The following is a 26,950-nucleotide window of genomic DNA, read 5'->3' as shown; positions in this document are numbered from 1 at the left end:
AGTGTTTTTTCAGTCCCCTCCCATCTCTTTGTCATTTCCATGTGGAATGTGCCCACTTTCCATTCCAGCAGCTAAACTATTATTGAATAAATTGAAAAAGACTTAACGAGGGAAAGTTCCACTTGGTAATGCTGCTACACTAATAAAGGATGGCAGCAAGGAACAGTGCAATGCAGTTGTGACAGCACTGTCCTAGTCTAGTAATACCCAGAACAGAGATAGACCAAATTTTTCTTCTCCAACCTTTTAAGGTCTTCAAGTAGAAAAGTGATGCAAAGATGTTTTGGGCCATAGTTTAACCTGTTATGTTTTAAAGCAGCAAAAGTTTATATTTTCTGTTTCCTGCCTTCCCTTTGGCACATGTACCCTGCACAGCCTTTTCTATCAGGTCAACACAACTATTTGTGTGGCCAAGTGGTAAACCAGGTTGGGAGAAAACTAAGACAGTAGAAAGAGAAGATGCATAGCTCATGGATAGATGCCTGCTCTGAACCAGGTCACTGTGGAGATTGTGCCCATACAAGGAAAGGGACAGGAAAGCATGGCTGGAAGTGTATGCTGACAATGGGTTTAAGAAAGACTCAGCCTTTGCTGCTGCTTGGAGAAATTGTCCATGCACCTCTCTGCCCTTGCTTTTTCTCTGATGCTGGCTCTAATATTTCAAAATATTCTGTTCTTTTCGGCTTCATTAATTTTGACTTTGGTTGGATCCTTGATCTGGCTGACCACAAGACAGGTGTTAGACATAGGAGAGAGGCTCCTGAAAATGTAGTTTCACGGCTGGCTCTCATCAAGCTAAAGTGATGTTTTGGCCCAGAAGCATTTTCTTTACTGTGCCTTCCACCAGCTCAGCATGAGGCTGTGTGACTGACAAAAGGGCACAGCAAGCACCAGCAGTGTGTCCTGGGCTGGTGCATCTGTACCTTAGGCACCTGGGCCTTCTGTATTGCTAACAGCCTTCCATCTGCAACTCCAAACTTGCCCCCCAGAACTGGGCCCTCTAACCCTGGCTGCCTTGGCAATGTTCCCCAGAGCTCCTGGGACAGTATCTTTCCCTTGTTTTTCTCATGCTGTTGTTCTCATGCTGTTATTCTGTTGTTCTCATGTTGTTATTCTTATGACCTTGCACCTGCAAGTCCCTGATAGTGTTCTCAGCAGGTTCTCGTGGGAAGTGATTGCCACCATCATAGGAATCACCCCTCCTTTCCCTCTTTTCCCTACCCTTTGCTTCTGGTTTACATTTCAGGGGGCACAAAGCTTAACAACCACCCAGCATGTGGCACCCACAACATAAGTGGTTTCAACTAATAGCATTTGAGTGGGTCCCAGTAACCATTATATCATTGCTATGGTAAAAGCACTACAGGGCAGCTTGGAGAAAAGTTTAGGAGAGGATGCTTTCTGAGGACCCCTCTCCCCATTTTTTTTTTTTAACAATCCATGTAGAAGAGCTCTGCCTTTCTTTTTCTCAATCTCTCTAGTTATTTTTTTCACTCTTAGTTTCAATGTATGCCCTCAGCCTTGAGCCCCATTAATAAACATTTGTGCATGTGAACTTGTTGCCACACCCTGTGTGCATCAAAGGAAAGGCTTGTAAGGAAGGAATCCCCTGACAGCCCCCTTGCTCTAGCAACACCACCTCCTATACCAGCCTGCAGCATCATGCAGGGAAGAGTGCAGCTCCATGCAGTTTAAACAAATGGGTTTAGCTGATGGGTTTGCCATCCTGTGCAGTAGATGGGAGGGAACATACGGCTGAGGCAAGACAGAAAGTGACAGCAGAATGGCAGCTGCATTGCACTGGAATAGAGTGAAAACATATTCTAAGTGGGAAGGAATAAATAGTAATACCCAGGAATTTCCTCTTTGTAAAGAGACAACAAGTTTACATGAACTGGCATGACCAGGGGAATTGTTCTGGCACTGAAAGCTGCCTGTCACTACAGAGACAGGCAGATCCTAGGGAGCAGAGTTCTTGGGAAAAGAAGGCACAAGAGAAAAGTGATGAGGTGATAGGACACAGGAGCTGTTCCAGCAGCTGCTGGTGTGGACTGTTACCCTCTTAAGCACTGCTGGCAAATCTGCCTGCACCCTGTTATGAGGTTTCACAGTTACTCTGGAGTTTTTCCAGTACTACTGGAAAATGAAACTGAAATATGAGCTGAGAGAATAAAGCATTCACTTAAATACAGATTAACCATAGGTGTTGGACCATTTTCCCCAGCAAATAACTCCTGCAGCGTGCAGCTAAAGAAAGTCTGAATTACAATGCATTACTGTCTCTAAGGCATTTCTATAATCATCACATTTTGCTGCAGCAAATCATTGCACTGAAGTTTTAGCATTGTGAGTAGCTTCTGAAGATGATGTCAACACAATCATCATGACTGTGTGTATTTCAGTGGAAAACACTTGGACTAAGCCTTGTGCATGCCTATTTCAATAGAAAAATATTTAAGGGAAAGTGTATTGCCATGGTGAACTACATAGAAAAACTAGGGTGTGGCATGGGAAGGCAAAAGTTACAGGCAAAGGCAAAAGCTGCATTTTTTAAAATTGTATTAATTTATCCTTATATTTTTTGCATTAGCTGCTCCTTTAGTGACACAGAACAGACAGTGTAGCACAAGGCCTGAGTCTGTACTGTCTTCCCTACAGACTGGCTCTGTAGCAGGGTGGCTTCTCTAAGAGTATCCCCTGGTGTTAAGAGACACTCAGCCAAGAACTGCCTGCCAAAGGGGCTCCAAGTGGTAATGGAAGCATGAGGCTTCCCTGGATGCTCCTGACCTGTTGTATCTTTATCTTTCCCAAGTAGAATGCAAACCTTTGCGGGGATCATCCTTGTAGTGTTTTTGGGAAGATGGGGAGAAAAATCCTAGGGAGGTAGCTTCATGTACTTCTGCTTTGTACAGATGGCAAGTGAAATACAGTTTAGCTGAATGTTAGTTTCTTATCCTGGCCTTACAGATTCTTTGATGTTATGGTAATTTAGTGCTTTAATATTCACACTTCTATGGACTAGTTCTGGGATGGGAAATAGGATGGACAGCACCCCTTAGCATTTAGAACATTTTTAACTGCTGCTGTTTCAGGCCACACCAGCAGGTGAATTCCTGTTGATGGCAGAGGTTGCATCACAGAATCTTTATTGTATTTTGTCCCTGAGCCAGTGTGTGGGACTGTAGGTCTCCCCATTTCTTCTACAAACTGGGCTCCAAAGTCCCTTTGCAAATATGCTTCATGTACTGTAATGTGCCTGTCTGGTTCAGTGGGAGCTCCTCCACATGCAGAAGAAACTATTCTGGAAGAAAGGTCACTTTGAAGTAGGCTAAAGGCTCTGTTCACATGAGCTGTGGGTCCATGAGGATTTTTAGATGACAATACTGGCTTAAGTAATTCTGGCCTTTTTTCCTGCCACCTCCCTCTCTTACCACCAATTGTTCTTGCACCACTCCCTGCACTGTGACAACAGCTGTTTGTGTACTACTTTGTGAACAAACAAGGGAACAGATCTAATACAACAAAATAGAGATGTACTCCTTGTTTTCTTCTGCCAGTTCACTTGACTTGTGTGATTCTTTACACAGCTATGTAAATCACTCCTTGGCAGACAATAGAAGGGCAGGTGGAAGCAAGAGAAATTAGGCGGATGGGGTGGGATGGGACTGGCTGAGCCATGCTGTTGCTGATCATGAAGGCACAGACTGAGATGATATTTTACTGACACAAAACTGCTCGTTGCCCCTCTGCCATCGTGGCAGCAGAGCTGTTAGAGCAGCATAGAGAATCCTACACCTTGGGTCAAACCCTTTCAACACTGAAGATAAACCATGAACTGAAGTGGCACACAGGCAGATTTCAGGACATTGCTAAGCTGCAGCTCACCACTACCATCAGGATGAGATCTTGTTTCTCTGCTGTCTTTCACTCCTGGCTGCAGCTTCCTTTCTGGTGGTCATCAGAGAATTTGCATTTGTCTGGTTTTGCCCATTAGCTAAAGACAAAGGATCAAGTTACTTCATGCTTGATCAATTTTCTTCTGGGTTAGTGAGCTGAACTTGCTCACTGAGAGTGTTTTGAAAAGCAAAGCCCATGGAAGAACAGTGGTGGAAAACCAGAATTAGGAACATGAAGAAGGTTTGGAAAGGGGAGTGGGTGAGATATCCTTCCTTCAGCATCACTGAGCTGTCAGATCAACTCAGCTGTCTTGTCTTCTGATTCAGATACATCTTCCATTTTTATGCAGGTTTTTAGTTCTAGCAGATGGATAACGTATGTAAGTTTTATCCATATCATCTTGAACTCCTGCAGCAAGATTTAAATGTGTGAGCTGTTCCTTGCTTTCAGAGTATGAGTCAGCCAAAGGTTTGACCCATTAATCTTTCAAAAGTGAGAGGGGGGAAAAGACTGCAGCCTTTTCTGGCTGTTGCAGTCCCATTACACAAAAGGGATGCTACGGCTTTTCATGCAGATGCTTTTCCAATTGGTTTTTGCTGTTTTCATAAGGCAAAAACTATGTTAGCAGTCAGACTTAAAAACTCAAGTGTGTTCTGAAAATCCAGGCATGTTTTCAGACTCTTAATAAAAATACCAGTAAAACAGCCCCTGTAATTGGGGATGGACTGACAGGGCTATTGACAATACATGGAGCAGAACATAATCCACCTCAGTTGCCACGGCTATGTTTTCCCGACGAGCTAATACAATTTTAAAAATTAATTTTATCCAGTTAATTCAGTAGTTCTGATCTATAGACACATAAAAACTAGTTTGTAACAATAATAAGAAACACTTTTTACAGATCAGATCTTGGTATCAGGTAATTTAGCTGTGGGGCTATCTCTGCACAGAGGTAAAATACTATGCTACCTAAGGCAGCATAGTACTGAGGCAGCACAAAGGCCAGGGCCCCTCTGTTAATGCAGGAGCTCTAAAGAGCCAGACTTAGATGCTTCACTGAGTAACAGGAGAGGCTGGAAGAAAACAGGTATTGCCTGGGGAAAATACCTCTCCATGCTCCCCGTGTCAGTGGGAACAAGAAACTTGTTATCCAGGCCTCTACTCCTTGATGTCTGCCCACTAGCTCACTATTTCATACATCCTCCATTCCCAGCACAGCACAGCCCCTTCATCTTTAAGACGGCAAAATTAAGGGCTACCCACACAGTTAGAAACCCTGAGCTAATTCTAAGACTCTTTAGAACAACGCTATCATTTACATTCTTTCTTACATATTGTCTACTGCCTACTCTTGGAGACAAAAGTTCTCAGCCACCTGGAGCAGCTGGTTGCCAAAATCACCGCTAGAAGAAGGCAGAGGGCATGTGGACTACCTGAAGCATATCAAGAAAGAAAGATGCCAGGGGAGATGTCTTGCTGGACCTGCCACAAACAAAAGTGAGCTGGTCAAAGATGAGGCTGCAGCAAACACAAGACTGTAGAGCTGAAAATCTTGACAGAAATGAGCAAGGCAAGTAGTAGAAGCACAACCCTGGACTTCAGGAAAGTAGATTTTGGCCTACTTGGGAATCTTTTTGGCAGGATCCAATTGGTATGGGGCTCAGGACAGGTGATTGATCTTCAAGGATAAGCTCCTCTAAGAAATTAAAGAGCAGTCCATTCCAATGTGCAGAAAACCAAACAAGTGAGGCAGGAGACCGGCATAGATATATTAGGGATTCCCAGCTGAGCTCCAACACAAAAAGGAAATGTATGGTAAGTGGAAGCACAGATGGACTGCCCAAGAAGAATACAGAGACATTGCTTCAGTGAGTAGGGCTAGTGTTAGGAAAGCTAAAGCTCATCTGGGAGATGAAACCAGACAGAGAGGGGAAGGTTACCAGGAAAGGCTTCTGTAGGTACAGTGGCAGCAAAAGGAAGGCTGAGGAACATACGGATCTGCTGCTCCATGGAGCAGGGGGCAGACACAGTCACAAAGGACACGGAAAATGCAAAGGACACAAATTGAAGCATGTGAATTTCTGACTAATTATAACTTTTAAAAATTATTACCATGAGGGTAATTAAACACTGAACACAGAAGACCACAGTGGTTGCAAAATATCTTGTGTTGAAGGAATTCGTAACTGGACTCAATTAGGCCTTAGGAACTGGCTTTAACCAGCCCTGCTTTGAGCAGGGGTTAGAGATGATGAGATTTGGAGGTTCCTTCCAACCTCCAGGATCCCATGATTCTGTGAAGAAGCTTGCCTGGTACAGAATGAATGAAAAGCGTGAGACTGATTTACTTTCAACCTATATATATATATATAAAGTATTTCAATGTCCCTGAATGATCCAGGAATATTGTGGTATGTATTAAAAAAAACAACAATCCAAAACCAGACTATCTATTAAGACCCCATGTCTTCGATGCATTGCAGAATATTTTTGACATTTATTATTGCAATCCTATGAGAACTCATATTTGGCAAAGTCTTTCCATTTATATTAAATCCAGCCTCCCAAGTACCCACCATGTGTTTTTAAAGTACCATTAAATCACTACTTAAAACTGACTGCAGATTAAAAAAAAAATATTGTTCTCCTGTTTTCCTCTACATACTATATCAAGGGCCCTATTACTTCTTAGTTAATATGTGTATGGTATTTATATAGCAGTATTATACTAATTAAACAAATAATGAACTATAATATATTTTTTCATAGTACCCCTCTGGGATATAAGAACTGCTTCTCCCATAGCCCTGTTGAGAAACTGAGGCAGAGAAAAGCATGGAGGCTATCCAAAGAGAATCTCAGCAGAGCACAAATTGAAGCAAATTCCCTGAACTCTCAAGCTTGTGTTTAACCACACAACTAATTCGTTAAATAGAAGCTAGATGAAATGTACTATGACATTTGGAAACTGGGCTCTCCTGGTACACCAGTCTTTCATGTCTTTCAAGAAAGTGAAAGAAAAGCAAGTGGATTAGACTAAAAAGTGTCTCCAGAGGGAAGCAGAGCTATCACCCAGAGGAGGAAGTTCCCCAGCATCTAGAAGATAGGAGAAAGCACAGACCTGCCAGGGCACAGCCGTTTGTAAGGGAGATGAACTGATTGATTTTGGGAGTGGGTGAGGAACCTTTCTGCATGCTGGCCATGAAGTACAGGCTAGATGAAGCTTCCACTTTCCTCATGAGCTGGTGAAATGTGGTGGAGTTGAACGTGCAGCTCAGCTGGCCGTCTGGAGCATGTCAGCTGACAGCTGCAGGACAAAGGGGAGCTGTCTTCTCACCAGTAGCTCAAGGGCACCCACAGGGAGAAGTTAAAAATTCTCCCTGCTGAAAACTTTGTGCCTGCCCTTCTTTCAACAAATCTGCAGCACAGTCGTGATTTAGTCTTAATGAGAAGACACCAGTCTAAAAAAATCCTGCTGTATTTTAGAAACAAGCCTGTATACTTTCCCACAAACACTTCTAACAAAACCTCAATCTTACAGCACAGACCTACACAGGGCTTTTACCTGTAAACTACCACCTTTTGCTATATGTAGTGCAATGCCTCATTGGAGCCTACAGTTCTGCAGAACTGAGTCTGTTTATTGCTAAAAACACTATAGTACACACATTTGAAGTATAGTACACTATAGTACACACACCATTTGAAGTATATCTCTTCCTCTTTATCTCTGAAGTTCATGAGAGTTTAAATTTTATATACAAGGCACGGCTCACTTCTGTCACTGCCCTCAAAGCTTTTTTGAGACTGGAATGTCTCCCTCAGGGAGAAAAGACTTGTTTCTACCTCTATAAGCATAGCAGATAAGATGATGTGCCTGTGGGCAGATTACTTTCCCCCTTTGTTAGAAGTTGTGGGGTTTTTGTTTTGTTTTTCTGTTCATAATTATTTTGACTCTGGGACCTGTGGTTTGCGAATAAATAAATGAACAAAAAAAACCTGCAAGTGCAGTTATTTAATTTATAGCTGCAGAAGGAGCTTGCCGGAGACTACAGAAGTAGGAAGCAGAGAAGAGTCTGTCTTTCTTATCCGGAAACACTATTTGCAGACTGAAGGACTTTAGTGGAGTAAGAGAACACACACACACACACGTACAAAAAAAACCCGAAAACAAAAACAAAAAAACAACCAAACAAAAAACCCAAACAAACAAACAAAACCAACCCAACAAACCCTTAGGGCACAAGAAAAGATGGTCAAAGAGGTCGGTAACACTCGCAGCGAAAGGGGCTGTTTGTTTCTCCCTCACACGCGTGCTCGGGCTACACGCAGCGCCGGGCAAGCGCCACCACGCTGTGACCACGTGGGCTCATTCTCGGCTGAGCCCCGCCAGGACGAGCGGGGTCCCCGCCGCCCGCGGAGCCCCGGAGGCGGCGGCAGGGCGCTTTTCCAGCGGCGGGAAAGGCGCTGCTCCGCCGGCCCGGCGGCTCCAGCCTGGCCAGCGCGGCCGCTTTACGGCACAGCCGTTCGAGCCTCCCCATCCGCGCTTTGCGGCTGCGTGGCGGTGGGTGGGGGGCGGGGAAGATGTCTGAGCGGGGAGAAGCCCCGGCGGCGGCGGCACCGGCGGGAGAGATGCCGGCGAAGAAGCAGAAGCTGAGCAGCGACGAGAACAGTAACCCCGGGGACATGTCCGGCGACGAGAACGTGAGGCCGGGCGAGGGGGAGGCGGCACGGGTGGGGGGCTGGCGTGGCGGGAGCGCGCGCGCGCGCGGCGGGCAGGGGGCCTCGCGCCGGGGGCGGGCGGGAGCGCGGAGGGGAGGAGGGGCCGCCGCCCCCCGGCCCCGGCGGGCCCCGCCGTGAGGGGACATCGCCCGCCGGGACCCCCCTGGGTGTCTCCCGGACGGGGAGGGGATGAGGGCGGAGAGGGAGAAGGGGGTCTTCTCGGCCCAGCCGTCTCGGCTCGGTGGCCGCCACTCGGGGCCGCCGGAGGGAGGCCCTGGTGGGAGAGACTCCCGCTTTGCCTCCACGTGGGTGAAGGTGGATTGAGGCCCAAACTGTGAGCAGGCACTGTCTCGAACTCTGCTTCAAAACGTCAGACTTTAAAAAAAAAATTTTTTCCCTGCAAACCAGCAGCATTTTCCATCTTTCTTGCAGTTTTGTATTGTGTGTCTTCACTGTCACGTTATAGAGTAACATGCAGCACAAGTTTATGTGTGCAGCCTTTTGGTGAAAGAAAAGTAGGAGATGGTGCTCATAAACTACTGTCAGCAGAAGGCAGCAGGGATGGGGTCTATAATTGCTAAGTTAGGTGACATTCTAAAAGAGCAAAAGTAATGTGGTTGATGTAGAATAACTTTATACCTGAAAGGTAAACTTAATCTAAGGTATCAAACAGTCACTTTATGTAGTTACTGGTGTGGAGAGGGGTTGTGCAGTTACTGTGTGTGTGTTTTATAGTGTGTGGAAGTTTCTTTTCTGCATTTATCCAGCAAGTGAGGGATCTGGACCACATCCTCCACAACGTTTGGAAGTGGTGCTTTTGAGGTGACAGACAAGTTTGAGATGTTCCACACCGCTGCTCTTGTTTTTTTTTTTTTTTTTTCATAGTTCAGCAGCATTTGTGGATCCAAATGTAATTTGGTGACAGATGTTCAGGCTTAATTTGTTGTCAGTTGTAGGCTGTCACTGAGCAGGGAATAGGTTGCCCCATCTCTGTAGGTTTTAAGGCCAGGCTGGATGTGGCTCTACACAGCTTGGTCTAGTGAAAGATGTCCCTGCCCATGGCAGTGGGCTGGACTAGATGATCTTTAAAGTCCCTTCCAACAGAAACCACTCTGATTATATGATTCTCTGATTCTCTGATGTGGATTGCCTCAGTGGTGAAGGGATTCCTTTTTCAAGAGTTAGTTGCTGGATTCCACAACTCCTGCAAGATGGGAGATTCTGTTTAAAAGTTGACATAATGGTGTTGATTTGGAGAAAGGGTGTGCTTTGCTCTGCAGGTGTCCCGTGTGCAGGTTTGTTGGTTATGTGGTAGTTGCAGATACCTGGTATAGTTGCACCACACCAGCTGCCCGGTGTTCTCACGTTGGCAGTATCTGTCTGGTCCAGAGAAAATTTCAGTCTTGTCAAGTATTAAAATTCTGGCATGTGCACTTGGGAGATGAGAATTGGGCAAGCTCTAATCTTTTTTAGGGTAAAGGAGAAGAAACAGGAAAACTTAAAAATTGTTAAATTTGGTTATGAATATTAGTGGAGGGTTGACTCTTTTAGGGGTCCAATGTGAAGGGAATGACTCCAGATTTGGGCAGTACACTTACGGGCTTGTGTGGTATCTTTCCTCCTTTTTGTCCTCTGAATGTTCTGTTTTTCAGAGTTGTTGGGCAAACAAAGGCTAGTGCACCTCTTTAGGCTCCTGATAGTACAGACATGAAATTGGGACAGAGAATGAATGCTTGGTGGGAATTGGTGTATTAATGTTTATAGTTGAGCTCATACCATATTCCTAGTGGAGTTCCTAGTGCAGCTTTGTGAATCTCCTACAGTGACAAGCTGTTGTCTGGCTCTGTCTCCCTTAGTTCAACTCTAGAAATTACCTGGCCTAGGATGAGTTGTTTTCCCCCCACTAGTCTGATGGAAAGTGAACAGACTATCTTGCCAGAAAAAAATGGGAAAAGTTGATTTTTAACAAGCTGAACGTACTCATTTGGAAACACAGGGTTGGCAGGTACAATGCAGGTGAAGGTGAAGTGCTCTGTGACGGGTGATACAGGGAAATGTCCTTTTAAACAGTGCCCTGCAGTCAGACCACACAGGAAATTGTAGTTTCTCCTGATTGTCCAAAGCCAATTTAAAATCTCTCAGCAGCTGGATGGGGTGTTTTGTGTATCCCTTTTTTTTTCAATTTTCCCCATTCTTATCTTACACTAATGGTTGGAGGGCCAGTTGGATTAGTTAACCAATCAGAATTTAGCTTTTAGTGGAAACAAGTGAGTATCTGTGGGACAGAGCAGGAGGGAGAGGAGGGATTTTGTCTTCTGATGTTGATGCTGACCTGCTGCAGGACCGTGCTGTGAGGGTGCACAGAAGCCTCAGAATGGTTTGGTTCTTGGTAAGGTCAAGCCTCGTGTTTTTATACAAACAACTCTTCTTCAGTTCTTCAGAAGTACTCATTTCATCTGGATCAAAGACGTTTTCTAGGGGAAGCAGCTGCTTTGTCTCTAGACATTTTCTTAAGAGCAGCTACCAGTATTCTGAAGAAATGTCACTAGATCACAGTTCATATCTCTCCCTCTTGGATTAGTCCTCATGTGATTCATGTTCTGTTTCTAGAGAGGAATGCTATTATGCTGGCATTAGATTTAAATACATGAATCTAAATAACACCAAGGCCTGGGAGATCTGTTCTTATGAATGACAAGAAGAAGTGAAAAGGCCAAGTGCTGCAAGATTAGTTGAATTTATGCAGCAATTATGATCTCTATATAATTTTGAATGTTTTCAGGATGATGCTGTTAGTATTGAAAGTGGTACTAACACCGAACGCCCTGATACGCCAACAAACACTCCTAATGCACCAGGAAGAAAAAGCTGGGGGAAAGGAAAATGGAAGTCGAAGAAGTGCAAATATTCCTTCAAATGTGTAAATAGCCTAAAGGTAGGTATGCATGAGCTTCAGGGAATGCTGGGCATCACTTACTGGCAGCAATGTTAATGTTAATGTGAGACAGCATCAAGCTAGATACTTTTAAATAAATATCTTTAAGCAATTATGTTCCCTGCTGGTTTGAAGCAGTTACCTTTCTTGCTTGGAATAGCCAAAGTTTTGAAGAACAAGGATGCTGAGAAATAGGAAACAGTAGATAGTGCTGCAATTGACCTTGTTTTTGTACAGTTTGCAAAGTTTTGTGTGATGCTATGATTATGTATTTCATTGAAGCTGTAGATGCTAGAGAAAAATATAAGAAGTCAGATAAACAAATTGAAATAAAACAAAACCTGTGACAACTCCATGCAAAGCACAGAACCTGCACAGATTTCTCTGTGTTGGTAAAAAACCCAAACAAATCAACCCAACAATCTTAGAGTAGCTTTTTCTTCACCCTTAACCAGATTAGGTATTTTCTGTGCTCTGGCAGTATCATAGCTATTGTGTAGTGCAATTTGGTTGATTTATTGTGAGTGTTGGGATCATGTGTTAGCACCTGTTTCAGGCAGTATGTATCTTCCTGTGTAATACCTGATGGTTTTAAGATATGTGGATTGATGGTGTTTACTCCCTGTTCTGCTGTTTTAGCATAGTGCTGTTTTCTTCTGCACTGGTGACAGACTATGGTGGACTGAACAAGTTTTCTCATTCCTGACTATTTTACTCTGTCAGGATGTTCTTCTTTTTCTAATTCCTCAGCCTTGTGTGGGATATTTATGTGGCAAGATGGGAGTTATGGCAAACTCTGTGAGGATCTGTGTAGCTCAGCAGTGGATATTTTCTGCAGAATTGCTCTAAGAGTATTTTTTCATTCCCCCATGCTTAACTGTGGAGCTGTGCTGATGTGGCTCCTTTTCTGAGCTTTTGTCTTCAGGCTGCCCTAGTGAAACACTGGGGTACTTGAGTGGGAGGGGACAAAAGGTTTGGAGTGTGGAAACCTTCTAAATGAGCTTGCCACTGGAGAAATTGTGATACGAAGTTACACTGACAAAAGTATCTGGGAAACAAATTGATCTTATTGTGTTCTTGAAGTATAAAAATTGCTTCCAGGCCTTTGAAGGTGTAGGAGGAAGGGAAGTTATTTCATTTCACCAAGGTAGGCAGCAGTTCCTGTGATTCGCGTGAATCGCCCCCGCGGATGGTGCTATTTGCAGCTTCAAGTCATATTTCAAACACAGACACGGGCCTTTGGACACCCAAACTTTTAACAAGTTCTGAGCTTTGTTACTCATACTTGTTTTCTGTGTGCAGACAAAAAGGGTTAGTACTTCCCAAGTGTCTTCTGGGGGGACAAGACATTCCCTCACCCCAATGTCAATCCAGACCCCACTGTAGGGTGATCCAAGAGTCAAAGCTATGAAACTAAGCAATCGCTGACTTCCTTGGATTTGGATCAGGGCCTGGGAACAGATTCCTGTGCAAGTGGAATCAAGCTGTGAGGGAGTAAATGTAGCATTTCAATTAAGTGGGGTATTTTTATTAGCTTTTTTCCCCATTTCTCTTTGGTCTGAAATTAATGGTAATAATAAGAAACGTGCATGTTAAGACGAAGACCTAAGTAGAAGCCAAATTTGGTTTTTTACTTCATGATTGAGGAAGCCTCTCTTCTTTTCCTTTTCTCAGTCTTCCATACTAACTTTGCAGATACTCTGGAGAAAACTGTAATAAGTGAATGTTGTATGTGGTTTTAGAAAGACACTTGTGACTCTTTGAGTACCGTGTCATATATCCCCTAGTTTATAAAATTTTGAACTATGCTGTAAGATGCAGGTATTGAAGTTAATGAAGGATCTATACGATTTAAAGATCATAGAAATTAATATTCTTTAGGTGTGTATAAATTACGTGTTTTTCCACTTTCGTACTTTTGGTTTTCCCCTCTTATTTTGTTTTTTTATTTTTTTCCTTGGGGAAACAAATACGGCCATTATTGTTTGCTTTGAGTGTTAAATGGTTATGACTCAGCCTGAAAAGCTCAGTGCCTGCTAAATATGCATTTTAAACACTACTTTGGGAGTTATTTTGAATGAAATTTAAGCATCAGGAAAACAAAAATACAACTTGGAAAATGTCAGGAAATAAAAAAACTGCCTTTTTTCTTTATGGAGTAGTAAGTTACTTGTAAGATGTACTGAAAAATCTTTGCTTTCTGTGGACTGAATGGAAACAGGGTTTATAAACAAGCATATACAGCTAGCACTGTTGAACATCCTCATATATCCATATATATTTTGCTGATAGATCTTTTGGCAGAAAATGGTGTATATTTTGCTTTGTTTTGCTCCTTTTAAAGCAATGCAATTATTTTCCTTACCCTTTACTTCTGCTTAGGGTGTGTGATTAAGTTGTAAGCAGCCTGGTGTTGTCTCAGCTTCTACTTGCTGGCCCCTGAACCAGTATCCAATGCCACACAGAATTCAAGCTTGTTGGTGTGTAATGGAAACTAAATGTAACTAAACCCACTGGCCACAATGGCTTACTTCCACTTCTGGGAACTGGAAATGCATGTGTGGGTTGTTGGTTCCCCACTGGCAGTGTGGGTGACACAGATTAGAAGGCACTCATGCAGGTGATTATTTTTGCCGTTGTAATGACTTTGCTGTCTAAAACCAGGTCTGATCTTACTTTTTGTTTGAACCCAAGTTGGCGTTGAGTGAGGAACTCACCACTGATTGTTTATTTATTTGCTTTTGTAGCAGTAGGTCTGTTTTCTTCTCTGCCTTCTTTTTCTAGTGCCCGAAGAAGCTGGGTGCTTTGGGCTTTGTGCCCTTTATTCATAGCAGGGACAAGATGGCATTTCACAATTTTACTTTTGGACAGGTATCTGGGTCACTTCTGTCTGTACAAACCAGTGTCAGATTTGTGTCACATACTTGGTGTCTGAGCATAACCATCGTGTACGGCACCTAGAATACAATGTTTTGGAAAACCTCCTTCATTGTTTAGCACTTGGGACAAAAATTAGAGCAGACAAGTATTTTCGAAGTAGCTATGTGCTCTCTGACCACTGGGGATGTTGCGATTTTAAATAGGAGCAGAGCTTCTGCAGATACCCTGGTATCTTCCTGCAAGAGCCTCTGCCTTGCTGCTTCATCCATCAAACATCAGCAAAACTGCAATATATACAGTCAGGCTCTTGGAGATTGCAGCACTTGGTGTGAGAAATGTAGTGTGGGTGAAGTAAGTAGACTAAAGACATTTGTCTTGCAGAGTAATTTTTTCCAGGGAAATAGGTTTTCTTTGAAAAAGCTTGCAAAATACTTTAGGTATGTACTCAAATATAAAAATATGGAAACAGTATGGCACTCTGTTATATATCTCTACTTATTACCTTAGTCTGGGTCCTGCCTAGAAAATCAGAAACTTATTGCAACTTAAGCTGAAAAAATATCCTATCTTGAGGGCGAAAAACATACTGCTTTTCACTTTCCATATTTTGTTAAATTTATCAGAAACAGGGCATATAACAGAGAACAAGGTTGTTCCAGAAAAACAAATAGAAAACCTGCTAATATATCTCTGTAATAAAGCAGTGGGAACCCATGCATTTTACCTGTATTATCTTCATGTGATATGTCAGAAGCACTCATTATTCAGCACCAGGAACTCCTTCAAGCAGAAATTTGAAACCAAGTTATTATTAGTAGAAAAACTTTATTAAGCATTTTCATTTGATTTCTCAGCCACTCTCTTCAAACAAGACTTAAATACACTCAAAATTTAAGGCTGCCAAGTAAAATTAATAGATTTATTGCTAAAAAGTCAAATTAATAAATGTATTGCACTTAAAAAATCATGGCCATGTGTATGCAATTTTATGGCTTATGGTTTTCCTCATTCTTCATTTCTAGTTCAACTGTAATACTTTACAGATACAGAATACCTGCTTTTTCCTTTTGTCCTGGGATTACTAAGAACCTACTTTTTTCTTTTTTAATATCCTATATCCCTCATCTCATATAGCCATTAGTTTGTGCTTTTGTGTTATGATGGCTAATACTGTGAGTTAAGCTTTGAACAATTCTTTTTAATCTATATTGAGCTTTGAAAGTTGTTACCTCTCTTAAGAATTGCAGGAGAGCCTTCATCTCTGAAAGATTTTCTGCTTTCTTTTGCTAGCTCTTCTAGTTATTTCTGTTCATAACAGATGCTGCCTTTCTCAGTAAATAATGCTATTTAAAAAGCATTAAATAATGCTTTTTAAGCATTAAGGAGTGTTAGACTCCTTACTCACGCCCCCTCTTTAAATTTATTCTTTGGTTTTGGATAGGCCAGAGCTGCCAGGGCTGGTACTTCTCATGTTGTCTCTGAAGTGCTGCCATTTGAAGGCTGCTGAACAGCCATCATGAGACACTTCCTTCCTGCCTTCACTGTCCCAGACAGTCCCCTGTGGGGAGGCACTTTAATGAACATTATTCTTGCTGAAAACATCCTGTCAGGACAGGCCAAAATACTGTTATCAATTATTAACAAGCACCACCATATTCATCACAATTCATAAACATACCTCCTTTTTTTTCTCACATACTGATGTAAGTTGTATAAAAATAATTCTTGGCCTTTCTCTGGTAACTATTTGTAAAGGCGGTCTGAAAACATTTTGTAGACATGAACTTTGTAGCAGTATTGTGACACACTGGAGAGAGTTCCTTGTGTCTGTGACAAAAGTTACAAGATCTAACTGTAATATAATAGTTAAATGTGGCCCTTCTCCATCCTTATACCAATATAATTCTTCTCTTTCCTAGTAATTCTTCCCTGTGAAGTTGCAAATCCTTGTGTATAAATAATTAGGATAGAAAATGTGTGTAGATGCAGAGGTTGCCTTACTGAAAATTGTAAAACAGTATCCTAGAGCTGTAAATACAACTTGGGAGTTCTGCCAGCTTCTAGGCATAACTGAGACAACATTTCTTTCCATTTACTTTTTGAAAGGTTGGTGGAGAAAGAATAGGGAGGGGTGTGTTTTTCAGAATATTCCTTTAACCTCCCTTTAAGACAGCCAAGTTAAAATGTGGTGTTACAAGACTATGATTGTTAACTGTTCACTGTCTAAAATTATATTGGCTGTGAACCCATTAGTTTGAGGAGGGAAACTTGTCAATGAAACTGTTGAATTTCACAGCAATGATATGCCTGTGGGTTTTGTTGGGTTTTTTGATCTCTAAACTTACTTTACATCTATAGGAGGACCATGGCCAGCCTCTGTTTGGAGTCCAGTTTAACTGGCACAGTAAAGAAGGTGATCCTCTTGTTTTTGCCACTGTAGGCAGCAACAGAGTGAGTAATCTGTTTTCCATCATACGCCCTTCTGTGTGGTTCTGCATGCATTCCTGTTTTCAAGCAATCCCTTTACCTGTGTTTGGTATGGACACGCAATACTTAATATAAACAGATGTATTTCTAAGATATGTAGCATCTGTTATCTGGGAGAGCTGCATCCTTTGGGTTGTTCAACAAAGTCATGTTAGCTATTTGGTAATTAAGCTACGTAGTAAAGGAAAAAGTCCTACAGCAATATGCGTATAGGATAAGGAAGAGAGGTGCATAAATGTATCTTCTCAATAAAATTACTCTTTATAAATGCTATTATTTTCTAAAGGTCATGTATTCATATATACAGGACGAGAACTGTCTGCAACAGTGGCTGGCTGATGCCAGCTAGCTCAGTAGCTAAATTAATGGCCTGTGTGGGGTGAATTTATAGACTTCCTCTGAACAATGTTTGATGTAATTTCAGTCTTGAAAATAACCCCTGAGAAGTGTGTTTTATGCAAGTGTTGTGAATAAATAACAAGTGTTTCATTTCTAAGTTTGTTCTGCCTGGCAAGTCACCAGAAACACTAAACTAAATTTAAGCAAGGTTTCATTGAGTTGTTAAACTAAGTTTAAGCAAGGTATCAATGACTCATTACAAGACCATGTCATGTTAGAGATAAGTGCAATTCCAACAAGGGTTTATCTTATTAAGGCAATTCAAATAATGGACTTGAATATCTGGGAAGGACAGCTGACAAGTCCTGGAATGGTGCTTTACAGAAACTGCTGTGGGCATTCTTTTATCAAACCATTTCCACCTGGTGAACAAATGGATGATGGATGAAATCTAAACCATAGAGGCACTCTACCTCTCCCCATCAGTCAATAAATCAGTCAATAAATGGATGCATGTGATTTCCTTTTGAAATGTCACAACTAAGCAGCAGTCTCTCTCACTTATTTTTGTTTTTTTTCCTCCAGGTTACTTTATATGAATGTCACTCCCAAGGAGAAATCCGTCTGTTGCAGTCTTATGTGGATGCTGATGTATCCTTTTAGGTTAAATACCCACGTGTTTGCTTCTTCTTTATGAAAAATCAAGAGGCTTTGTAGGAAAAAACATGAAAATGTTTTGTCTGTGATTTAATACTTTGCTCATGTGGTGCATTCTTTATGTTAGGTCCAAGTCTTGCCTCTTTCCCACATCCTAGAATCCCTCCTGTTGAAAAAAATGTTAAAAACGCAGACTTAGGGACCAGACTGTATTAAAATATTTGAAGACTGATTCTCCATCAGTTTAATCTTCCCAACACTAATATTTGTATAATGTTTCCCTGCTTTACAGTGGTCTTGGTTTCCCTGTGAATTGGAACTGGGTTTAAAGCCTAAGAATTGTGTTTCATGATCTGAAGTATTAATAATTTGTGTTGATCATTTGCAATACGCAAGTCATTTACTTGTGAACTCAGTCGTGATTCATTATTCCCAATCAAAGGTGATGCCATGAAAGAGAAGGTGTTCCTTTTATGTTTGGAACAGAAGTGAGGAAATCAACATCTGTAGAAAAGGTGATGTTGCTGGTATTTGCAGGTGTATAATTGAATGTGTGTATTTTTCTTATGGGGTCCAGCAGAGACAAGTTGAATAAAATAGTAACAGATTTGTTTAAAATAAAATGTTGTTTAAAAAAAAGAAAAAAATCTCCTGTTTATTCTGTGATCCTTAATTTGAGGCACTGTAGGCAGATGAAAATTTCTATACCTGTGCATGGACATATGATAGTAATACAAGCCATCCTCTTCTGGCTGTGGCAGGATCCAGGGGTATTATTAGGATAATTAATCCCATTACAATGCAGTGCATAAAGGTGAGTGTTCAGAACTTTGAGATACAGCTTGTGTTTCAGTAAGGCATGACACTTTCTTCTTCTAAGTACATATAAACGCGAGGGGAAATGGTAACTTGGTCTCTGAATTCTATTCCAGCACTACGTGGGCCATGGAAATGCAATCAATGAACTGAAATTCCATCCGAGAGATCCAAATCTTCTTTTATCCGTAAGCAAAGGTGAGGAGAAACCTCTTGTTTTTGTATAAATGAGGATACTTTGGATTGGAGTTTAATCTTGAATATGGCCAAAAACCTTCATGAATATTTTTTTTTATGAATGGCACTGAACAAGTTCACTCTGAAAGTTGAAAGCAAATCATGCTTTTACATGGCTATATATTTTATACTTACTAAATCCACGGCCTACAACCATAACTCCAGCTATGCTGCAGAGGGATTGTGAATAGTGCTGCTTTTTAGGAAAGAAGAATCCCTGAGCCTTGAGTCTGCTCTTTACTTTCTGACAGTTCAACTGAAATTTTTTCAGTTGTTGAATCACGTTGCCATCTAGTGGGGACCTCTTAACGTTGCATTCACCATCCCGTTCATGGGGAAAAATTTGGATTGTCTGTTGCTTAGGAACTTTAATTGGACTCTGTGTAAAAAGCATTTTAGTAAAGGAAGTTTTTGGTGTAGTGTCTTATGGGCTTGTCCAGAAAGTTCTAACAGTCACAACTTCCTGATCTTGACTGTTCTGTTAATAAAGGAATGATCTGCCAAAAGGAGCTAGCCTTCAAGAATTTTTGAGTTGGAAACATTCACTTAGGGGACTTTTGACTTTAGTATATTTGAACTTACTGATGAAGCTACATGAGAACAGGAGTTGGGAAGCTCTCTGATACTTTCAATGGTCAAGTTGGTGCTGTGGGCCTGTAAACATCCAGTTTCTGTATATTTTTTAGGTTCTGTTTGTAATAATGTTTTGACATCAGCCATAGTACTACAAGTTTTAATGTGCAATCTCTGGACCAGGTGCTATCGCTGGAGAATATTTGGGCTGTTAGAACTGCTTGGCTAAGAGATTATTAAAAAAAGAGGAAAATATTTGGGACTGCATGGCCACCTGTTTCCCTTCTGGGATTTTGAGTGTTGCTGTAATTCAATGCAATGTACTTGTGGAATCCAAAAGGGAAATAAGCTAGAGCTTCCCACTTCCAAACGGGAGATACACTAGAGGTTCTTCTTTAGAAATTGTTAAAACTTTCTTCAAATAAATAGATTAGTCTGATTGACTTTGGAATACATATTGTTTATGTAAACAGTTTTTCCCTTCCTTACTGACTGTGGTTCACCAAGAATAATGTGCTAAAGGCTAAAGAATAGACAATCACAGCTTTTCTGAATGTTGATGTTAAAATGGCAGAAAGGAATTCTAGCATTTTTTGATACATAAAATTGTTTTTATGACTGATTAAAAGCATATTTGTCTGCGATCAGACTTTTCTTGGCTTTTTGGATGAATTAAAGATCCATGCATGTTTTTGGTAGAAACTATCCCTAGGGGAGGGGGTGGGCAATTATAGAATTACTTTTAACAGGAAAGTTAGTTATAATAGCAATTTCAGTTAATGCAGTTCTGTTTCCAACAAAAAAAGAAGAATTAAGTGCTTTTTTGATGTTGACCTAAAGACCTGTTACTCAAAGTGATTAAGCTGAAATATATTATTCAAATGTACATATAAAAAGCAGCATGTAATTTTATTTGTTCTTTATAGATCATGCATTGAGACTGTGGAACATCCAGACAGACACGCTGGTTGCAATATTTGGAGGAGTAGAAGGGCACAGGGATGAGGTGTTAAGTGCAGTAAGTGGAAGACCATGGGGCAGTGATTTAGATTTACAAAGGGTAGTAAGCAACTTTTTGTCCCCTTGTGCATTGTTTAGATAGTATAGCTACTTAAAAATAACCACCTGGAAGTGCATAAATACTTGTTTTAAGGGGATAGACAACTTTAAATATCAGGTGGTTTGATTGATTTGGCCACTTCTTACAGACAGGATCTGTGTGTTTCAGTAGCTGGTTTACTCAGAGTGCAGCCTAGAAGTGAACAAAATAGGGCTCAGTGGGTCTAGAAAGAATAAAAACATTTCATGATGGTCCCACTTTTGAAGTTCTTGAGTTCTCATCAAGTCAAAGCAGCATAAGCAAATAAACCTGGAGAGACACGGTAGTGAAGTTGTTTGCGTTAAATTATTTTTCAGTGGCTGTGAACAGACACTGGTACCCAGCAAACATCAACTAGAATAGTTAACTTTTAATATGCTGTTCTTAAGAACTCTTTCCATTCCTGTTGTGTGACCTGTTGTGAAAGGTGAGGGGTGCATCTGTAGGAAACCTGACACTGTATTATTCACCCATGTCATAGTCCTGGAATTCTGCCGAAGTTGCTCCTAGGGAACTTAGTGAAGGAGGAGAACTAGCTGTAGATTCACTGTTTGTCAGTGCTGTTGAATATGTCTCTCTTGAGACATATTCATAATGTTCATCTTAATATAATTATTAAGATGCCGTGCTACTCTGCAGTGAGCTGGATTACATTCTTAGTGTTTTTCTATTTGAAATATTCAGTTTTATTGCATGCTCTATGCATAAAATGCTGTTTTGATGGAAATGATGGAATAAAATCTGAGTTGATATAATGCAGCCTAGGGTGGGAGTGCTCAAAATTATTTTATATACATAGGATTATGATCTTCTTGGTGAAAAAATCATGTCCTGTGGGATGGATCACTCTTTAAAACTCTGGAGAATTAATTCCAAGAGAATGATTAATGCTATCAAAGAGTCTTATGAGTACAACCCAAACAAAACCAACAGGTATGTAGTCTTCATCTCCTTGTCTGTCTTTACAGCACGTGAATACTCCTATCATTGGTCCAGGTTAATTCCTTTCTGTATTGGGAATTCTTGGGTAGTGACACTCACTAGATTGTGTGTCTTCTTGTTGTTTGCTTCACTAGAATTTTATTGAATTCTGATTCAAAGTCCCGAAATTTTTATTTTTAAATATCTCAATTATTTCTTATTTGCTAGACTAGATTATTATCTTAAAGCTTGTATTTCATGCATTTCAAGATGTCAGTATCTTTTCTTCATATCATCTCATCTCATCTCAAAATTTCTAGAAGGGAATCAAATCTGCGGAATTAAATGTATCAAATAATCTTATATAGAGTAGTTAATTATTGTGTATTATTTTACTTTGGGGTGGGGGAAAAAACTGTTTACATAGTAATAACTTTAATTTTCATCACTCTCTGGTTTGACCTCAGATATGAGTAAACTATCAAGTAAACATAGCAATTAGATACATGATAGATAAATCCTCCTCTATGAAGTTCTTCAACTTTTTGATCTTAACTTCCAGTTAAACCATTGAGAGAATTGAAGAGTCTAAAACACAGTGAACATGTTCAGCAATGAGACTAGCTGTGAAAATACTCTGGCTTTTTTTGGTAATGTTACCAAATATTAAATGATGCTTTTTAGCCTGCTTTTTTTAAAATGATGTTTTTTTTTTTTTTTTAAAGTGTGCATTTCTAGTTAACAATTTAGATGTTGCAGAAGCAGCATCAGGAAGACTGAGATTTAATTGGTTCTTGAAGTATTTGGTGACAGGCATTGTATTCAGCATCTGAAGGAGTAGTTTTACTCAGCACTATCTCTGCACAGTCTTTTACATGGGAAACTTAGTTATTTCATTAGGAATGAGGATGAAAGCAAGGACTGTTCCTATTACTATTAAAAAGAAAAGCTGCATACAAAATCTACTTTGTTATAAAACTGTTAAAAAGTTGGGCTTGTTCTTTTAACATTGAAATATGTTAAACCTGGTTGTTAAAAATTACACTTGTGCTTCTGGGTTTGTTTTTCTGAACCTCACTTGGCAATTTTCTCCACAGGCCTTTTGTTTCCCAGAAAATTCACTTTCCTGACTTTTCTACAAGAGACATACATAGAAACTATGTTGACTGTGTACGGTGGCTGGGAGACCTAATTCTTTCCAAGGTAATGCTGCAGCTTTTTCATCTACATAACATTTATTTGCTGGTTCTGAGGGTCTTAAACCTTAGAAATTTTATTAGTGTGTGGGTCTTTACTATCTTGTGTCAAATGGTTTTATAGAGTGTGTTGGGAATTTTGTCACCTGTCAGGATGTGTGGGTAAGCAGCTTACACTTAAAAAGCAAAATTCTTACTACAGCTGTACTCTGCTACAGGTAAAGGGTTTCTCGCTAACCAGAATGTGCAGAGAACATATGGAAAGGGAATCTCTAGATACTATTTAGAGATCCTGCTAAAGAGTGAGATGAGGGGGCTACCATAATGGAGTAACTTTGATTAACATGTTGTGTCCACTAGTAACATTGGCGTGCAGATATTAAAGCAGGCTGTCCAACTGCCTTGATGCCAGCAATTAGTGAGTGCACCAACCGTCCTGTTAGTCAAAGGGATTGGGTAAACAATCCTCAAATCAATGTAAGTTTAAGCTGCTTATGAAATTGTGTTTGAGCACATCTGGGTGACTTCATCTGAAGCGGGTGAGGGGTGCTCCTGCAGTCCCATTACCTAGCAAAACTGTGAGGGCATCAGGTTGCCAGCGATGGACAGTGGTTATTGTTGGTGATGTGGCTGTGATCTAAAGGCAGAGGTGAGATTTTCAGTTCTGCTTTTCATAGTGTCATTGGGGAAGCTGTGGGATTAAATGTTTGCTTATAGTTGGACTGATTCTGCAGTATAAATTACAGGTGATTTTTCTTTTCATTCTTTCACTCCAGTCTTGTGAAAATGCCATTGTTTGCTGGAAGCCTGGCAAGATGGAAGATGATATAGATAAAATCAAGCCCAGTGAATCAAATGTGACCATTCTTGGGAGATTTGATTATAGCCAGTGTGACATATGGTACATGAGATTTTCAATGGATTTCTGGCAAAAGGTATGTGTCTGACTTTGCTGTATTTGAAGGTGTGTAGCTTTTCATTGATTACATGTTTATTGGCATAGGAAGGGTCTTGGTTCATGTGATGTTTGAGAAACAGAATGGTTTGGTGTAAGGGACTTTATATGAACCTGTAGGAGCCTCAGATTTTTCATTCTGGGTTCTGCCTGTGGGAAAAAATTCCACAAAATAAATACTAATTTTCCACCAGAAATAAGTTTCTTGATGTCTTCATCCCCTGTCTGCAGAGATTGATAAAATGGAAGAAAGGAGGCAAATTCTACAGCCTTTCTGACTCCTCCAACAAATTCATTAAGTCATTCATGTTTAATGTTCACACACAATTTATCAGCTCTATAGCCTTTATAAAATTCTGACTTTATTCTTTGAGGGACTATTTTAAAACCTCTTTATCCTCTGCTTTCTTTTTAAGATGCTTGCTCTGGGCAATCAGGTTGGCAAACTTTATGTTTGGGATCTAGAAATAGAGGATCCACATAAAGCCAAGTGAGTACTTTATTTTGTTTTTGCTAAGACAGGGAGTTGGGGTACTTTTCTTTTTCCTTTCCTGATTATAGAGAAATTCTTTACAGTACTACTTACTTTCCATTATAAGTAGTAGGGAAATAAACATTGTGAGCCCCTGAAAGTTAATGTTTATTGTAGCTCACTGATTTATAATTTATATATATTAATGCCAAGAGGTCCCAGTTAGATTCTGCTGGCTACCATGAGTAGATATAGTAAAAGGCAATTTATTTCTCACAGAGTTTTTGCTAATTGGGTGGAAATTTTACAAAGCCATTAGGAGAAGATGTGCTAGGTGGATGCAGCACATGACAAAGGCGAGATAGGTGACAGGACTGGAGTAAAAAAGGAGAGTGTAAAGGTGAGCTATGAGCACAGTGTGGTGAAAACACTGTGGCTTTCCACATCCTCACCTGTGTTGCCAGGCAATTGCACAGCTTGTCTCTTAGATACATGTAGGTACATATGTATGTGTGTAAACATACAAATGCAAAAAAACCGCTAAACATAAAAAAAGGCCCCAAACAAACTCACTCCCAAAAAACATTGTATAAAAAGTGGATATACACTGTATGTATAAATACTTAATGCATTTTATTTTTATATATCCTATATAATACATTATACATATCTTGATATATTTATATATATAATCCATGTAAATATGTATACATGAATACATTAATGTATGAAATTCCTGGAAGTGCTACAGTCTTTAATCACATGATTCTGATTTTTCCTTCCTAACCCTGTGAAATAACACTGATTATTAAGTCCTAAATAATGTGATTCAATAAGCTTTCAATCTTTGCTTCAATAAAATTTGGGTGGATGAGAAACAACTGTGGGTGAACAGGAAACTGCTTTCCCAAGTCCTCATTTGGAATACAAAATACACCATGAAGGCCATAATCCTGTTGCCTTCAATTCCTCCTAAGTCACATAAATAATGGATTACTGAAGCAGTGCTCCATAATGTAGTAGGAAGATTTAACATTGCAGCTGAATAATTTTCTTTTGCTTCTAGGTGTACGACTCTTACTCACCCTAAATGTGTTGCTGCCATCCGACAGACCAGTTTTAGCAGGGATAGCAGTATCCTTATAGCTGTGTGTGATGATGCCAGTATCTGGCGCTGGGACAGATTACGATAAAGTACTTTTTCTTAATTCATAGAAGAAAATATATTTTCAAATTATAATATAGGCTGTTAACATGCTAGTATAGTAGATGCATTTAGTGTAGACTTTCTCGAAGGTTCGGCAGGCTGGAGCTGGACTTAGTGATGTTTACATTCTGTGTATTGTTCTGCTTGAAATTGCTGCTTTTAATAAAAAGAAGTATTTTTGTAAAGTTTTCTGAATTGTCCATATTAATTATTTCCTACAAGAAGTTTTCACTTATGGCCTAGGAAATTTTTTTGTGTAGAGCTAACACATGAATGTACGTCAACTTGCTAGAAATTTGGTATATTTATGCTTCCAGTTGTATTTTGTGCCTTTCAAAAACCTTATGAAGCTTTTATTCAGGGATAACACTAAGGAAATGCTACTCTTAAGAATATAATACAAATAATTGTTAAACAATTTCTAAAAATATTTTGAACTCATTCTTTAAGTTAGTTGCAGATTGAAATTGGTTTAATTTTTAGTAATCTCAAATTGGAATTTGCTTCTCACCATATCTGTTAATGACTGGGGGAAAAAAACATTACTGGCTTTGCTTTGTGGATCACATTGTTCTATTGTTTGAATTCTGTCTAGTTACTGCATTTATCTAAAAGTTAGTTTTTGGAAATATATTTTAATTGCCTCTATTGTCAGTATTCCCAAATAGCCTCCTCAATGTTTTTACTTGAAATGAATTCTAAAATCAATCATATTTCATATAGGTTTAAAATGTGCGTACCGTTAATAAAAATGAAAGGGGGAAATAGATAAGATGGCAGAAATTATTAGCAGTGATAATCTGTATTCAAAACGTGTGTATCTTGTCAGCAGGTAGCTGAAATGCTCATGTCTGTGTTAAGAAAGTGGTTCAGGACATTGCTCAGTAGCTGTGTGCATCTGAATGAGGAAGAAAGTAAATTACATTTATTGAGGCTGAACCATTTACATACTTTTTTTTCCCATTCCCTTTCCCTGCCCTTATCCTTCAACACAAAACATGTTACTTGAGAAGAATGTTTTGAGTTATGATGTAAATGCAAGTACATTGTCATTGTCAGTATCATGGTGCCTTTCTGATCAGTAGATTAAGTAGTCCTATCTGCTGCTGACTTCTTAAGTGCATATCTGACTTCTCATCTTTCAGGATTTTGCTTTTTTTCTGTTTGTTACAGTTTGGGAAGCTTGTAAATGCTCTGGTTAGAATAACTACCTGTTCAGCTGGAAGTAATATGACTAAACTAGTTTTGATTTGTGTCCTGGGGAACCTAAAAAAAATGAAGCCCTGAAATGACAAGCAGTTTACAAATTTTAGTCTGTAATATATGATTGTTTTCCTTTTTTTTTTTTTTTTTCCTCTTTTAAATCCTTGATCTTACTACTGAGGAAGGGCAGTAGTACCACAGGTCTGTCCAAAACTAGTGTTTAATTGAGCTGGATTTTGGACCTTGTTTTTCTTGTACAAGCCAAATGGCCAGTATGGTCTTTCTTGTGCCCATGAGTGCCTGGTGAAGAAGACATGGTCAGGAAGCCAAGTGTAAAACCAGAGTTGGGCA

General features: G+C 40.1%; 1 protein-coding gene and 2 long non-coding RNA genes across 5 annotated transcripts in view; 2 read left to right on the top strand and 1 right to left on the bottom strand.

The window, feature by feature from the left end:
- The window catches only part of LOC128784039 (uncharacterized), a 46,452-nt gene extending 38,598 nt beyond the window's left edge, over window positions 1–7,854 (top strand). For both annotated transcript variants that reach the window (XR_008429343.1, XR_008429342.1), the window contains exon 6: window positions 6,670–7,854. This is a non-coding gene — a long non-coding RNA (uncharacterized LOC128784039). The remainder of the gene's footprint in view (window positions 1–6,669) is intronic.
- A 155-nt stretch (window positions 7,855–8,009) lies between these two features.
- Window positions 8,010–25,584, top strand: EED (embryonic ectoderm development). Of its 2 annotated transcripts, none has more exons than XM_053935275.1 (12): window positions 8,010–8,604; window positions 11,405–11,557; window positions 16,796–16,888; window positions 17,849–17,914; window positions 18,609–18,734; window positions 18,853–18,934; window positions 20,473–20,564; window positions 21,445–21,578; window positions 22,664–22,769; window positions 23,539–23,697; window positions 24,134–24,207; window positions 25,256–25,584. In XM_053935275.1, the coding sequence occupies exons 1-12, from the start codon at window positions 8,485–8,487 to the stop codon at window positions 25,380–25,382; spliced, it is 1,332 nt and encodes a 443-aa protein (XP_053791250.1). In that variant the 5' UTR covers window positions 8,010–8,484; the 3' UTR covers window positions 25,383–25,584. The 2 variants fall into 2 exon arrangements, with proteins under 2 accessions (XP_053791250.1, XP_053791251.1); XM_053935276.1 differs by lacking the exon at window positions 8,010–8,604 and adding an exon at window positions 10,692–11,011.
- Window positions 14,283–19,208, bottom strand: LOC128784038 (uncharacterized). The gene is made up of 3 exons (XR_008429341.1): window positions 19,109–19,208; window positions 15,162–15,217; window positions 14,283–14,514 (listed from the first exon to the last, which is right to left on the bottom strand). It is a non-coding gene; the product is annotated as an uncharacterized LOC128784038 (long non-coding RNA).
- Window positions 25,585–26,950: the final 1,366 nt, after the last annotated feature.

This window comes from Vidua chalybeata, chromosome 2 (assembly GCF_026979565.1).
Source record: "Vidua chalybeata isolate OUT-0048 chromosome 2, bVidCha1 merged haplotype, whole genome shotgun sequence".
Lineage (NCBI taxonomy): Eukaryota > Metazoa > Chordata > Aves > Passeriformes > Viduidae > Vidua > Vidua chalybeata.
The sequence above is the reverse complement of the archived record's forward strand: the minus strand, read 5'-3'. Positions and strand labels throughout refer to the sequence as shown.